This window comes from Podarcis cretensis (assembly GCF_951804945.1).
Source record: "Podarcis cretensis genome assembly, chromosome: Z".
Classification (NCBI taxonomy): domain Eukaryota; kingdom Metazoa; phylum Chordata; class Lepidosauria; order Squamata; family Lacertidae; genus Podarcis; species Podarcis cretensis.
Window position 1 is genome coordinate 11,908,629 of NC_137184.1, and position 16,750 is coordinate 11,925,378.

Here is a 16,750-nt window from a genome sequence, read left to right on the forward strand (position 1 = left end):
ATAAAAATGACCTCCCAATTTTTCAGATGCCCCCCTAGCTTTCACATCTCTGCACAGAGATAGCACTAGACAAACTTCCGTGGGGTGAGAGTTCCAGGAGGCAGAGAGCCACAGGAGAAAAAGAGCCATGCAGAGTAAATTTCCACCTCACTTGCATCAGGATCCCCCATCCGAAGCAACGGCCTGAATTCAAGCTCAGACTCAGATAGGAAGGGGCACCAGAGGCAGAGGTAAAACCAACTTCGGACCCAGCACCATCATTTGTCTTGAGTCAGAACTCAATGGAGCCAGTGACCTCAAACTTGCAAGGAGTGGGTCAGCAATAAACACACCAGTGTCAGTGACTTCTCCCTCTGACCACTGCATCACTGACCCACCACCACACCCCTGTCTCTGAGCCTTCTGGTGCCTCCCACCACTTCTCTGCTTCCAGCCACTCCACTACTTCAAGCTCCAGTTAGCCAACCTAGTTGCAATATTACTAACTGACAGTGCTGTACCTCAAATCAGAAATGGATTCAGTTCCTTTATTTTATTCATGAAGTTTCCCCTTTATTGCAATGAACCCTGAGCAACATTAATATAGTGGAGGCAGCAGGTAACAAAAAACATTCCTCAAGAGCACTTTTGTTATGGGAGCTAAGGCTGAGAAATGAACAGTTAGTTACTAATCCAAAGTTACTTCTTACAATGCCCAATTTTCTTTGGGCATTAGTCAATTTTTTTCCAAATCCAAAATGATTTTTAAAATGAAGAGAAAAGGTTCTGACCAAAAAGAACAAACATTGATTTAACTAAGCCTTTTCATCCTACTTTTACCCATCAAGTTTTGTTTCAATAAGGGCACCATACCCCCATGTTTATTATGATAGCCCTGTGGAAGTCATACCAGAATTGTTCCACAGGCAACAACTGCTTTACACGCATCCATTTGACGCACATCCATGCACACGCACTTTGCAGTGACCGGATTGTGGTTGGAAAAGGAAGCATAATGGGGAAGGGAAGGGCCATAATGGGGCAGAGCAGGCTTATGCTGGCTCCACCAACGCACGTCAGGGTCAAAAATTGGTCATTGCCTGTAGTTGCCTTTGATTCTCACATTCTGGTGGGCTTTTTAGCCTTTTACAGTTAAATGGCTAGTTGCAGTTTAACCTGAGGAAATAAATCCTAGGCATTTTGAGATGCAAAATCTCTCTACGGCCCATTCAGTTATAGTTTTGTACTATAGAAGGGATATTCAACTTCACACACACACACACACACACACACACACACACACACTGCAGAATTTTGTTTATGAATGGGCATACACCAAAATGACAAGAGTTCCCCACAGTATATATAGAAATAAAGAGCAGGGAAGGACTGGGGCCCCTGTCTGTGCCCGGAAAAGAGGAGTCCAGCTATTCAGGAAATGCCTTTTCATCACTTACAGTCAATGCATCACCATATGTATTTTGCACTGGGATATCCATATCAAAGTACTTAAGAGTGTGAAATGTTATTCAGCCCTCAGCCTAGCTTACTTCACAAGGAACTGTCAGGCAGAGCACAGAGGGAACTAGAGAGGAATTTGACCTTCGCTAGCTGTGGATATTAAGGTGTAAAAAAAAAAAAAGTACAAGCTTTCACACACTAAGCAGACTCAGAAAAACAGTAAGACAGTTTTTTTCTGTGTGCACATGCTCATTCACACTCTTATATTTTTTCTTCAATGCTTCTTTGTGCATCAATATTCTGAATACCACAGAAGCCAAGCATCAGAAATGGGTAATGGAGTTGGGATGATCTGAGTTAGATCAAAAACTACATTACCACCAGTTATCCTATTGCCATGAGAGGCTTATTACAAAGATATAATACACTATATGAGCTCCAACAACAAGTGCAATTAATCAAATTAAGGTTAGAACATACGTTTTAACTCTGAATTACTTGCTCTTACCGATTTTAAGGTCAACCTTTAAAACTACTCCCATATTCCTTAATAGCAAATAAAATCCACACACAACATTTTCTTTCTGAATTATGTATGTGTGTGAACTGCTTACCAATTCATGGGGAACTCCGGGAGTGAGTGGGGTGGGGGTGGGGGGACATCAGGCCTTTGCTGCTACTTTGCAACTTATTTGTTTGGTGTTACTCTTGAAATCAAACCTTCACCATGCTATCTCAAAGGCCAAAACCAAAGTCTGCCGTTATCCGTTTCAAGGCTGCTGCACAGAAGGGTCTTACAGCACCACATCATAAATGTACAGGTCAGTGGAGGGGAGGGGAGGGGAGGGAAGAGAGGTAGACAGAAATGCCACCCAACACAAGATTGCACTTTCCTTTCTCTTAACGTACTGCCAGTGAAACACAAAGGAATTTTTCACGTTCACCGTCTCCCATTAGATCAATTAATATGCAGAGAAAGTCTCTAACACAAAGTTTAAATAATCATAAAAGGAAAGGTGGGGGAGGAGAAGAGAAGAGAAGAACCACCAATGTTCTAGAAGCTTCTCTAGACCTTTCAATCAATTTTATTTATATGCAAAACCAAGAGAAACTCAGGGAAAACACACAGACACACACACACACAAAGCTCCTCCTGATGCTAAAGCTCTCAATTTACTGACAGGCAAATGGCTTCATGCTGCCACTTAATCTCATTTCTTGCATAATGCCCTCTAATTAGCATATCAAAGTGAATTAATACTTCTAGGGCATTAGCAATGGGAAAAAATCTGCTCCAGGCTTCACAATAGCAGTTAAGCAAGAGCCAAGAAATCCTCAAAAAACACCCCAAACCACTTTGCATTGCAAAACTGTCCCATTTATTTATCCTTTCTCCCTCTAAACACTTTTACCGCACACTGTTTTACTACTGCTCACCAAACAAAATGATAATTGCCAAAAGTTACCAGCATCTGTAAGGGCCCGCATAGAATCTTAATTTAGATTGCATGGGAAGAGATCTTGAGATGGATAGGTTTGCTTCATGATGTATGCCAAAAAACATAACTTATCAAGGTTTTTAAAAATAAGGGGGAAAGAGTTTCATCCTTGTATGATACTCACACACAAATAAGCCCCAAAACATACATGTGAAAAACTACCTGCTTGACAGTAAGATCAGATATACAGGTTAAAGAATAATATAAAGCATGGCAAGATGCCAAGAAGTGGAAATAAGAACTCCCACCCCAAATATCTGCTGCTTGAACAAACTCTTTTCATCCTTTCCGCCAGAGTTATCTGACTACAGCTGAAAATGGATTTCCCCTTCAGCAAGCGACAGCATTTAAGTGCTAAATCCAACTCAGGTATAGCTTTAGAGCAAGGACAGACTTTAGTTTCTACTTGGCAACATTTCTGATCTTGATCAAACCTAGTTAGCGATGCACCTTGTAAGAAATACTGGATTCAATCAGATTCTCAGGAATAATTGCCTCACTTTCAACCAAAGAAGACTGAGCTCTTGGAACCAGCAGTAACTGATGACGATCATTACATATAGCTGAAGAGCTCTATCGTTTATCTTGTAAAATATGCGTATTTTTTAAATGATCATAGGAGCTAGATAAACAATATACATATGAAAGAAGAAGAAACTCCAACTGAAAGGTTTGCTACATGTCTGTTTTCTAAAAGACAAGCAATAAGGGTCAAGGTTTGATGACAGAATGCCAAATTAGCACACCAATTTTCTTCTCCAACTCCCGGCTCAAGACAAATGCAAGTAGCACCTTCTGAGAGAGAAAAAATGCACAGGCTGGTGCAGCCTCACACTTCATTTGCCTCCATATGCAAGTCCCTTGTTTGACTATGTTGTATAGATAACACTGGAATAGCTGTAATGTCCAGTTGAAAAGTGTAATTTATCAGTTTGGTTGATGAACTACCCCATACATACATTTCTTAAACAGGGGAGGGAGGGAAAGCAGGAGGTGCAAAAACCAAACAGAAATTTCAGTTGCTCACATTAGTTATTTCTGTAAATTATTTATTCCAGTCCTAATCAGAACATATGAATTGTCTAGCAAAGAAATGCAAACATGACAAAAGGTCAAACTAGTGGTTAAAGAAGGGAGTGTGTTAGGTAAGTTTTTATCAGAACTGTGCTGATCATCTTGATAAGTGAATGACATTAAACATGACTGCTAGGAGAAGGAGGAAGATCCACCAAAGCATTCTTCTCCTGATGTCAATTCATAGAAACATCTACATCTCATTCAATCAGTGATACACAGGGGGAGGAAGACAAAAACTACCCTGCTCTAGATTTATGTTAAGTTGCTGGTATACAACCTTATTAGTCATTCCCATGCATCTTAAACATTCAGCTAGCCCTGTTCTCTGAGGCTTGAAATGCTACAGAGAAGTTAAAAACAAACAAAAAACAACTAGATAAATATCTCATGCTCACTGTTTTGTACTCTATAAAATGAAGCTTTTCAGATGTTTGCGATACTGATTCCGATATATGCCTTTTGAGTAGCTTGCTGTCTGAATTAAATAAGGATCATATAATATTCACAGGGCACATAAATGGGCATTTCTCATTGAGCTGTAGGAATTCTCATCAAGAGCTGTAGGAATTGAGTTGACAAATCTATTAAAATCTGTACAGCAAGGCCTGGCCTAGACAGTCTCACACTAACCTATACCTAGCCGTAACATTAATTCATTTTTTGATTTGATGCAAAAGAGATCTAAGTTAGAAGGAACATTACAGAAGTATATTGGATGACAGCTCATAATCCGTTTAAAATATTTTAAAATATGCAAGGATATTTTGGTGTCAAAGCAACAAATTAAGTGTCCTCTTTTTAAAAAAAAACAGCACAGAGACTGAGTTAAGCAGTTCTGATTATATCTTACAGGTTCCTGGAGAAGAAAATGGCAAGAAAAAGAAGAAGCGAGAGATCACTTCTAATCAAATTGCGGCTTATTCGGTACTTCAATACATCAAGGTCCTCTGGCAAAGGTGCAGTGCAGTAACAGGTTTGTTACAATCAAATATTGAAAAACTGAGATGGTGGGCTTACAGAATATTTTGTATGTTTTTGTTTTTTTAAAAGAGAAAAACACTAATAAGGAAGGTTAAAGTAGAGACGAACACATATTCAAACTTGTTAGAGAACCACTGCAGGAATAGCAATGGGACTTCAATGTTTTTGTGTGTTACGTGATGTTACGTGAAAGATTTTTCCTTTTTTACTTCATTCGGTTTGTAGTAGTAAAGAATACCACTGACAGTGAGCCCTGCATTTTAATTTAATTCCTAACAGTATAGTACAGAGTGGGGGGGGGGGAGAGAATGGGGAAGATTACAATCCTCATTCTGAAGCAATTAAGGTTAAAACAAAATAACTTTAAACCAGCTGAACATATCACAACCTCATATTTACTTTCAAGAACAGCAACCCGGTCAAACTTTTAAACAGTTTAAATATTAGTCGCTGGGGTTTTTTACCTCTACAGTGTCTGTGCCAGCTTGTGATTACTGAAAAGTTCAATGGAAACAGTTCTTTTGCTCTTTTAAAATGGAGACTTGTTACTTATTTTCAATATCTTACAGCAGAAGGAAATCATTAAGGTCTTGCTGCATTATACTGACTAGTCTGCATAACTACAAGAGATGAAAGTAAGACATATTCATGAGCTGGCCCTTGAACACCCATGTGGCTACAGAGAGATAATAGGAAATGTTCTCTGCGGAGTGGCATTACATGGCTAGTTACAACTGCAACAATAACACCAATGGTTTTGGCATATGTTGGAAACAAGAAGTTAACTCTATTGTTAATTTCAGTTCACATGTGTGACTAAGGCATTTCTATTAAGAGGGGAAACAAAACAAGTTTTTGATATGAGGACTTGAGACATTAAGGACGAGACACTAAAAAATTGCTACTTTAAAAACTTTTAAATAAATTGTTGAGCCATGGAAACAGACCTGCAGACACCTCCTGTACCCAAGAAGTTCATTAAGTTTTATTATCTCCCTAAGTCAGTCCCCGTTTATAAACCTCACAAAGGCCACAAATCTGGCAAGGTATCATGTATGCCATTAGGAGTTACTAGTGAATGAATGCGATTTAGGGTTGTAGTGGCATTAAATTAGGGTTTGGTTGGCAGCTGTCATATTTGACTCTTAAAGAAAGACAGACACAATTCTTTCTTTCACTCATACAAGCACACACACATTCACATGCAGAAATTTAGAACATATAGCTCAGATACTCAGTGGAAGACAGGAGTGCCTGGCGTGCTCTGGTCCATGGGGTCACGAAGAGTCGGACACGACTAAACGACTAAACAACAAAGCTCAGATACTGGTTCAGATCTCAGTCATGAACAGTCTGCCGGGAAATGATTGCAATTCCCAACTTGCCTTAGAAACCATCAGAATTAATGTACTCTCATATTAAGTTAATTCAGATACATCGCCTTTGAGCTGGAGGCTGGGGTGATCAGACTAGGAACCCCTTAAACAAGAAGGGGTAGCAAACAAAACAAAACAAGCAACCTTAGCAAATAACTTTGGATTTTGCATGACAGAAATAAAAGGTACAGATTAATAGGAAAGCCGTAACACAATAGTAGAGGACTCCCAATGTTTTATGGTTCATTTTCTCCCATTGTGTAAAAAATCAAAACAGATGCCGTTTTGAAATGCCTATTACCTTGACCTGCCTCTAGATATCTAGATATCAGCGCGGGAGACAGAATATCATTTACAGCTATTTCTTATATTCCCTGCCCTTAAAAGAATACCCCTGTATTTTTAAAAAGGAAAGATAAGCACACCTATCCAATCAGATCCTAGAAACATAAATGAATTATTTTCAACATGGTCGTTTATACAAATGGAAATAAACAATTACTACAGACAGTTTTAATGATTGTGAAGTACCTCAGAACCCGAGAAGAGATACATATTTAGCCCTACAAGGCAGTACTTGTAAGTTGTGTGGTGTGTTTTTTTTAAGTACAGTATGTTTAAGGATCTTGTGGTCAAATTTATCACTGACTGCAAATAATTCTAATTATCTTCAAAGATAAAAGCATTGCTTTTCAGTTTCAGACAGCACCACCCTAGGTCTACCAGAAAAAACAAGTCTAATATTACTGTTTTAGGCCAAGATTACTATGTGCCTCCCTTTTCCCACTTTCAATCTTACTTCTCCATTTTCCCTATCAAAGAGTAATGACAATATTTTTTTTCTATGAGAAATGGAGGAAAACAAATGCTTCTCTTTTGCTATGCTACATTTTTGTAAAGCAAAAGAAACAAAGAAACTGCCTGGAATTACTGGGATCAAATCACATAGTAGAATAGCAGAGGGGTGGCAGGGAAATGGGGCAGGAATCCCACTGGTACAACAACAACAACAACAACAACAACAACAACACACACACACACACACACACACACACAAGTCTTTATTCTGAAAGTTTAAAATTTATAAGGAAACATACAAGTATATAAAAAAAGAACAGAGTAAAATATTAGGAAAGAAGGGAGTCCTAAGAGTGGATCAGAACACTGGAGGAAGATTTGGAAATCGCCTCCCCCCCCCTTCCAGAATAAGACAATACAAGATATGCAAGAATTTGCTTTCATGCTTCCCTTGCTAATGTGTACTCAGCCATTTCATCTCAGATGGGCAATCCTGAATGAGAGTTGCCTTATAAAAACTCATGGGGGTGGGGAGGGGAGATGCATTTTTCCTTCATCAATCACTCAACATATCAATTCCACCACTCCTAAGCTTCTTGAGTTGGTAAGGACGGCACTTCTGCGCAGATGGAGAAGCCATCCCTTTGTTGTTTTTATTTTTTTAACATATCTTTTAGAACATATGACATGCAACAATTAAACAAAATAAAAATAAAAAATAAAACAACCGCAAACACTCAGAGAAAAGTATCCAAATATGCTAACAAAGTTATGTCAAAATGTATATGCCAAAACCATCACAGTTTAAACAGACACAAAATGATGCATAACAACAAATATTGCTTGATTTGTTGACCACAAGAGGTACTTTGTATCAACAATTATTATTTACAAGAGTTTATATGAAGGCAGAAAGAAGGAACAAAAAATAATAATTAAAATATGTGCTTCCTGCATGCCAGACTGTGCTTTAGATTATGAGTACTGTTCTACCATATACCTCATTATTTGTGTAATCAATAAAGTTATGCCTCCATTATTTCATAGAAAAATATAACTTGTGGATGACAGAACAGCATTTTAGCTGGTGACCAAATTCACCCAATATTCAAGATAACTTATCAGCCTCTTTTCTTCTAGCATAGAACCTACGCCAGCAGTTCTTTAACCCGGAAAATGACTTTCTTTCTTCTGAACTCACCTTTGACACTGGTCAACTAAACTTTTCTTTCAAATAGACAAGGTTTAAGCTGTCTGTGAATAAAATATCACAGGGACCCAAACCTACATAACTGAAATCTGCTGTTGTCAATACATAGTTTTTGACTTCTGCCAAAAGAGAAGAGTTTAGTTTTTGGTGGAAGCTAAAATATTAAGGACACAGAGACTTTAAGGACTTTGGCTGTGGAGACCTCGTGCTGCCCAAGAGGTCATGGGACACTTTCAGCATTTTCTTCCTTTTAGCTCCAGTACAGTCAGGGGTTGTTTACTATTAATGATTTCTCATCTCCTTGACTCCCCCACCCCCATTAGGTACAGAGTATGTGCACAAAGTTCTACTGTAACAAGGCATTTTTATCATCATCTTTCTATTAAAGAATAAGAAGTCCAACTGCTTGACAGCAGGATTGTTGTAGCATTTTTAAAGTAACTGCTATGCTAAAAGACAGACATTGCTGGATTTCCTGTACACACACAGAGGTACAGAACCTCTTTTAAAAGGCCTGCTTCTTATTGTTTTTAAAAACTCACTGGCTTTTATATATTCCAGCATTTCTATTCTATCATGCACACAAGCAGTATGCCTTCCTTAGACATGCCTACACTTGCAGTATCTACCAGGCCTTTCAGCGTGCCATGCAGTTCGGGGGAGGGAGTTTTGGAAGATCTATACAAACAACAATAAGCTGAAGTCAAGTGCCACACAGATGCTAATCGCAGTTAGTGACAACTCAGATCAAATGTCTGAAAGTAGAATTTCAGCTTTGTGCGCTGAATTATGAACATTAAGATATTTATCTCTTGAGGACCCAATTGTTGAGAAGGTGGTTTTCAGTCTCTCACACTTCATTCAGTGTGAAAGCACACAGCTCTACTGTCCTGTTAGCCTTAGTTCTACAAGATGCTTTCTCTGATTAGGTACTTTCTCTTTGACATGTTGCCCCCATTTTCAGAGGCAAAGTCTCTTGCCAAAAATATCCACAGAAAATATATGTACATATATGTATTTCCCCCCTCTGTGTAAAGATGTGCATAGAACACAGGTCAAGAATGTCTTCCCAAAGCACAACTGAACACCCATAATTTTCCTACAAAATGTGGGAGCTCAGAGCTATTGACTGACTCCTTTCAGTTACATATAAACTGGTACTGACAAAATCATAAATACAAGAGTGGCTCAAGAAAGTTGCTCGCTCTTTCGGTCTCTCACACAGAGGGGCCACTGGCTGTAATTGGCTTCTCCAGCCTCTTGCATTGCTTCTTTAAGAAGCAGATACTCAAAACAAGGCAGAGGAGGAGGGGAAAGAAAGCCGGATCCTTGCTTTTACTTTCCCTGACTGCAGCGAAAGGGGGAATTTACCCTGAATAGGTGATACACTACCATTTTCATTTACATTTCATTCTGCAGCAGGATTATGAATTGTTTTTTTAAAAAACATTCTTGATTGATTACATTCACTTCTACCTCCCAACCCAAAGATCAGAAACAGACAAGGAGGTGATGATCAAAGATGGCTGCGGTTCCTAAAGCAGCTCTCCTAGAGCTCGCTGAGAGAAGTATATTGCAATGTTTACCTATTGGGGGGAGAGAGGGAAAGGGGTTCATTTCAAAAGCTGTGTAACTTGTGGTCTCCTACCTGTTTTCTCTTTGATTTCACAGAGGACACTGAACAAAGCAGGCTTCATTCTGTGGCAGTTCAGTGCATGCTTTCTGCAAAATAAAAGATTTTTAAAAAGGTATTAGCACAAGCCTGGCATCTTAATGCAAAGGAGGGGAAAATAATTTTTAACTGAAGTCTTTACATGATACTCTTTGCATTCTGATCTACGCAAAGGAATAACTAAAGTTGACAAGGAATAAAGGTATAGCTTTTGATGGGGAAGGCTGAAGCTAGGCTCAAGAGGGCAACAGGAGTGATCCCAATGTGGACAGAGTACCTACGTTAAAGAGAAAGGTAAGGATGTTTGAACTTAATCACCATAGGTGCAAACTGAGTTGGGGGTGGGTAGCAAGAGGGTCAACTGCCTTCTCCTTCATCAGGAAGTGAAGACTAAGTGACAAGAAGAAAACCCAGTCAACCCCAGCCGCCCTGCCTGCCACTTACAGCCAGGAAGAGATACCGAAGAAGTTTTTGTTTTGTTTCATTTTAAAATTATCGTTGTTGTTTTTAAAAAACAAAACCCCAGAAACCTGATGTGAAAATTTCCTTCCATTTCTTCTCATGCATAAATCACAGCTTGTCAAAGCTTTCCAATTTGCTATATCATCATCACTGATTTATGAAGAGAGGGGATTTCCAGAGTTCAAGTATATGCTTTGTTTTGTATTTACTGCAATTTATATTAAAAATAATAATTTCTTTTAAGGAAAAAAAAGGAGGGGAGGAACTGTTTCTCCCAATCTCTTGCACCCTGTAATAGTTCCTCACTCTTTTAATTTTTAAATCAATCTAACTCCAGAGAAACACCAATTTGGGGGTTGTGCAGAGCACTACAAAGTTCACACTTCTTTGAAAGAAAACGCAAACCCTCCAAGATGAGAGCAGCATGGGATGGCAGGCCGATTCTACCCCCACCCCTTAAATGAGGGCATCATCCTAATAAAGGAAAGGTTATCAGCAACAGCCCAACTCCAAGCATTAGTGCAATAAGACAGATTTTGGGGTGGGGGTGGGAGGAAGGAATCTTTGCACATGTATATTGTGCTTCTTTTCTCTCTCCCTTATTCAGACCAACTCCGGCTGTTGCCCCTGGTCTGTGCCCCCCCCCCCCCCGCGTGCATTTCTCCTCTAGTATTAAAAGGGTTGTCTTAATTGCAAGAATATTTGGTCCCAGCAGGAGACAGCAAGGAGCGAAACAACAACAAAAAGCGCCACGCATATAAACACACGAGCGCACCAGACATACATACACACGCACGCGCGCACATGCACACACACACAAATATATACACAACATTGGGATTTTTTGTTTTAATGAGACCAACTTTGCTTGCGCCTCATCCAAGCTCTGGTCCGTGATGGTCATAATCTGGTGGAGGATGTCTCCTATGTCTTGCTTGCGGCCATCGCCGTCGGCCCCTTCGTGTCCGTGGGGAGGAGGCAGAGCCATGCCCCCCTGTACCGAGTGGCCAGCCAGGTTCACGCCGGCGAGAGTCTGCAACATCCTGGACTGCTCATCCATGCCTCCTACCGCAGCCCAATCAATGCACTTGGAGAGGCGGCAACGGAGGCAGCAGAAGAAGAAACGGCACGCCGGAGAAGGAGGAGGCGAAGGAGGAGGGAGGGGGGGAAAGAAGCGCTTCACGATAAGGTGGTTTTGTGCTTGGAAGATTGGGGGGGGGGGGAGAAAATGCAAGTAAATCTCTTGTTCTTGTAATGAATTTCAGTTCCTGCTCCTGAGAGAAGGGGGGATCAGTGTTTGATATTTGACCGGATCTCCGTTGTTTATTCCACTCTCTCTTCTGCTTTCCAGAGCAGTAAATCACTCTCTTCTTTAGTTACAATCTTCTTTCATCACAAAATTTGTGGTTCGGATAAACGGCCTTGATAAGGTGTCTGAAGTTTTCTTTCCTTTGGTACAAATCTTCACCCAAAGGCTTTGTTATTTCCTTTAAGGGGGAAGGGGGGAAAGAAAAAAAAGTTAGTTGCTCGTCTATGTCTTTTCTCTTACTTGTCTTTGTTTTTTTTTTCCTCCTTTGAAAACCCTTTTCTTGGAAACAGAGAGGACGAAAATTTTGTAAAAATGCAGCAAGGGGGGGGAAGAAAAAAAGAGGGGAACGGGATAAAAGTTACTTTCAAATCCTTAAAGTTACGAGTGTGACACACGGTAGTGGATTTTAAAAATCACAATAAACCAAGCAGACACCCCCAGCCCCTAATTGCAACATTTAAAAAAAAGACAAGAAAAAGTAGACAAGAAAATGCAGCCGGTGGGAGGGGAAAATGATTGTCCTTTCCCCGTCTCGGAAAAAAACACACACACATACATAACAAACGATCCCAATGTCTGTCTTGTCTGTGCAACGGATAGATAAAATAGCAGCAAAAAAGTTTCAACTTGTGCAAAAGAAAAGAGCGGATGTTGGGTTTTTTTTAAAAAAAAGGGGGAGAAGTAAAGAAAAAAATTAATTACACTCTCTCTGCAAAGCAATGTGCAAAAATATCCGCCAGCTGGAATTTATGAGCCCAGCAGCTCAGTGACTGTGTGTGTTTTATGTTGTTTGATGGCCGCTTTGGTGAGGGATTGACAGTCTGCCAATGCCACTCACTCACCCTGCAGACGTGTCACCCTGTGAAGGAGGAGAGAAGCAGAGAGAGACTAGAGGGGACGTGGGAGCCAGCCGGAGCCACTCCCCCTTCCTCCTCTAGGCAGCTGCTCCAAAGCCCCTCCCCATTGATACTTACACTACAAGAGCCCGCCCCCTTGGAACTCCTGGCTACTATAGATTCAGAACCAGCCCCCGCTCCAAATGTTTCGGCGATAGTTTCATTACGGTATCCACAAGCGCAGCTGATATTTTACAGACTAATCTCCCACAATTTTTCTTTAAACTAAGAAGCCCTGCTGATTTCAATAGGATTTAACTCACAGCGCCTAGGATGGCAGCCTCAGCATCCCTCCCCGGACTCCACCTCCGTTGGCATTTTCTGTGTCTGCAAGCATCTCTCCTTAGTTCTTCCTAGAGCACCCCTTACTGGTATTGCCACAACCCCCCCACAAAACACTGCTCGAATCGTGGGTAAGGCAGAGGCAGCTTAAATGCAACTGGCAACCCCGCGTCCAGATTTCTGCCAATTTTAACCAATGTTCCCCCTTTAGTAGATGGGCGGGGCGGGTGCAACTAGCACGGAAAGAGAGGTCAGGGCCCCTTACTCCACTCAGGTAATTGGAGGACTGCACACACCAGTTCTACCTGTACTTGGGGGGTTACTTTCCTATCATGCTGCATTTCCACTAACAACTCACTGATAAGCAGAAATACGTCAGGTGAAGAGATTTCTTCACCCATTCACCCTTCTCTCTCAGCAAAGCAGGTAAATGTAGCAATGGGGGAAAGCTTCACCAGGTGCACTTCTGGTGGTAGCCATGGAGGAGCCCTCATTCCTCCACCCCAGCTCCTTTCATTTTTTGACCCTCAATTTCCTAGAACACCCCCTCAGCGTTCCATACCAGTCCTTGTTATTTCTTGCCACCCCCTCCTCAATTTCCAGGACGACCCCCTCATTTTTCCACCCTAGCCCCTATAATTTCTTGACCATCCCTCAGTTTCCTGAAAACTCACCTCTTCCACCAAAGACCGTTATTTCTTGACACTCCCCCCCCACTCAATTTTCATCCTTTCAGCCCTAATCCCTGTATTTTCACCTCTCCCCTAGTCCCTGCCATCAATTGACCCTTCCTCAGCATATGACTCTCTAGCCTTAGCTTTCTAGGCTCTTAATTCCTGCCTTTCAAACTCTCCCCTCAGAAGCTGCCCCCGACCCACATCCCAGGCCCCGCCCTCCTTTACCCGCCCTCAGCCGTGCCTCGAGCGTCGCTCTTTTCGTCCTGCCCCTTAGGGGGCGCGGCTAATAACGTCTAACCCGCCACTCTTGAGGTTGTCTTGTTACCAAGGGGCGGGAAGGGAAAGAGGCGGGTGGAAAAGGAGGCGTGTCACGAACAGTTTTAGGAGGAGGCGGTGGGAGATACGTCGCGCCCCTCCAGTTAGCTGGGGGCGGGGCCTAGACAAACAAAAACAAATAATATCACAAACACACACACAGAGACAGAACGTAAAAGAACCCCCACATAAAAGACCCAGATGTGCCGCGGACCAATCAGGGCACGGGGAGGGTGAATCTTAGCCAATCAGATGTGATTGTGGTGAAAGTAGGGAAGAAAAAGCTGCCTACGTCCTTCACCCCTCCTACGCAGAAACACACGCTCTCCCCGCCCCTCTTCGCTGAGGAACTTGTGATTGGCGCGTTCGAACGGGCACGTGACGCGGCGCGAAGAAAGGGGGTTAAAAGAAAGCCGCGCTGCCCCGGCCTTTGATGATCACCATGGCAACGGCTGGCCTTCTGGGAGGTGTCAGCATAGGGAAAGGCCCGGTTAGTTGGGCCGCGGCGCATCTCCCCCGCGACGCGCCGTTGTTCGCCTTGGCAACCTTCAAACACCCTCTCTTCCCTTTGCCAGCTTTCTCTTCTTTGTGCACTTCCAGCCTAGGCGTGCTTACTCTAACTCGCTGTGCCCCTTGGGGCAGGCTGCCTAGTTAATATATTCAGTCTTGCAGGCTTCATCTCCCCGCTCAGGAAACTTAATGCAAGTCCGAAAATTTGTCCCGCTTGCATGAGAGGCGTTTTAAGTCCAGCCTAGGCATGCTTCCTCGGAAGCAAAACTGTACCGGCTTTCCTACTTTTTTCTTCACCACTTCTTACTCCCAAGTAAGTGTGCTCAGAATCGCAGCCTAACAACAAGCATGCTTACTCAGAGGCACTACTTGCTTTTATTCAACTAGGCTTGCTTCCAGAAAAATGCAAATAACTGAATGCTGGACAGCACTATCCTATCTGGTTTACTACAGAAATTGCATCTGCAAGACTTCTCAAGCAGTTTAGGGCATTGGTCAAAGGAAGAAAAGTGCAACAATGAAACCATACTACAATAAATAAAAACACAATAAGCTTAAGAAAAAACTAATGTAAAAAACCCAATCAGCTAGCATTCCATATACAGCACAGAATTAAGCAGCCATCATATTTATTTAGATCATTTATATGCCACTGAATACATTAAGAAATCTCTAAGCAGTGTCCAAAAAAACCTAAAGCAGCAGCAACAAGAGTTAAAATACACAATAAAATCATTAATGCAATACCGTAAATATATACTGGCATTAATTCTTTCTGACAGCTTCTCTCAACCAGGGCCTAAACAAACACACAGTTCACTTTCTCAGTGAAAGTGCTGTCATTATTCTAGTTCCTCTGGCTTGGCTTGATTTTATGGTCAGGCACCAAGGTTTACTGCTGCTTCTTCAGGCTGGCCACAATTGTGTCCCATTCAGCACACGTCAGCTACACTGCACACACTCAGTTCCAGGCTACAACAGATTTGTTTAGTGCAGAACTAAAATTCATGTAAGGGACGCAGGTGGCGCTGTGGGTAAAAGCCTCAGCGCCTAGGGCTTGCCGATCGAAAGGTCGGCGGTTCGAATCCCTGCAGCGGGGTGCGCTCCCGCTGCTCGGTCCCAGCGCCTGCCAACCTAGCAGTTCGAAAGCACCTCCGGGTGCAAGTAGATAAATAGGGACCGCTTACCAGCGGGAAGGTAAACAGCGTTTCCGTGTGCGACTCTGGCTCGCCAGAGCAGCGATGTCACGCTGGCCACGTGACCCGGAAGTGTCTCCGGACAGCGCTGGCCCCTGGCCTCTTAAGTGAGATGGGCGCACAACCCCAGAGTCTGTCAAGACTGGCCCGTACGGGCAGGGGTACCTTTACCTTTACCTTTAAAATTCATGTCTTTGGCATGGGAAGCTAAAATATATACAAGTTTTTCAAGTCATGTGATCAGGAAGAATCTGTATAGAGTCTGAGAGAAATGTAAGAACCTGCTGCAAAGGAAAACACCCCTATGGTTATCACCAATGGAAGCTATTAACATGGACAGACAGTGGGTGACCTATAGAGACTTCCTGGACCTCTCAGGGAGGGAACCCAGATTGAAACCAATGGAAGAAATAAGAAACAGACTGATTACAGTACCACCAATTGTATGATATGTTTAAACTAGGTAAGAAAAACGGATTTCTGGACAAAAGCTCACAATATGAAAGAGATTTATTAGAGAATAATGAAAAACTATTGTCTAAACTATTATTGGAGTGGGAAACAAAAGATGAGCAGGTAAAGCTTCAAAGATCCATAAAATAAAAGCGATAAACAATGTACTGCAGTCACACAATCAATCAATCAATCAGTAGCTGAACTGGGTTTCACACAGTCACAAAAAAAGAGAGCCTCAAATACAAAAACGCAAAATAAATAGCAAAAACAGACAGACCTCAGTGTGGCACTCAAATCGGAAGCGTAACACTAAAAACGGAGCATGTTTGGCTTCTGAAAAAAGTTCGCAAACTGGAACACTTCTGGTTTTGCAGTGTTTGGGTTCCAAGTTGTTTGAGTACCAAGGTGTTTGAGAACCAAGGTACCACTGTATTTAAAGAGAAGTGGGAATTTTTTTGTGAGTAGAAAATAATTATTCACAGTTGCAAACGCTGGCAGTATTAAGGTAAATTAAACAGTATATTTAAAAAGGGTGTAAAATGGGGGGGGGGGGACTGAAATAGATTAATATACATAGGGTTTCCCCAGACATAT

At 41.8% G+C, this 16,750-nt stretch overlaps 1 protein-coding gene across 8 annotated transcripts in view; it reads right to left on the minus strand.

Moving 5' to 3' along the window:
• Window positions 1–16,750, minus strand: part of PBX3 (PBX homeobox 3) — a 240,090-nt gene that overhangs the window by 218,486 nt on the left and 4,854 nt on the right. For 2 of the 8 annotated variants that reach the window (XM_079962174.1, XM_079962167.1), the window contains exons 1-3: window positions 13,677–13,881; window positions 11,379–12,002; window positions 10,030–10,103 (exon numbers count right to left, since the gene is read on the minus strand). In XM_079962174.1, the coding sequence (XP_079818300.1) occupies window positions 10,030–10,103; window positions 11,379–11,575 (271 nt within the window). In that variant the 5' untranslated portion in view covers window positions 11,576–12,002; window positions 13,677–13,881. Of the gene's footprint in view, window positions 1–10,029; window positions 10,104–11,378; window positions 12,003–12,186; window positions 12,650–12,798; window positions 12,822–12,983; window positions 13,588–13,676; window positions 13,882–13,904; window positions 14,023–16,750 lie in introns of those variants that run through there. The other 6 variants (XM_079962168.1, XM_079962172.1, XM_079962171.1 and 3 more) reach the window with 5 other exon arrangements.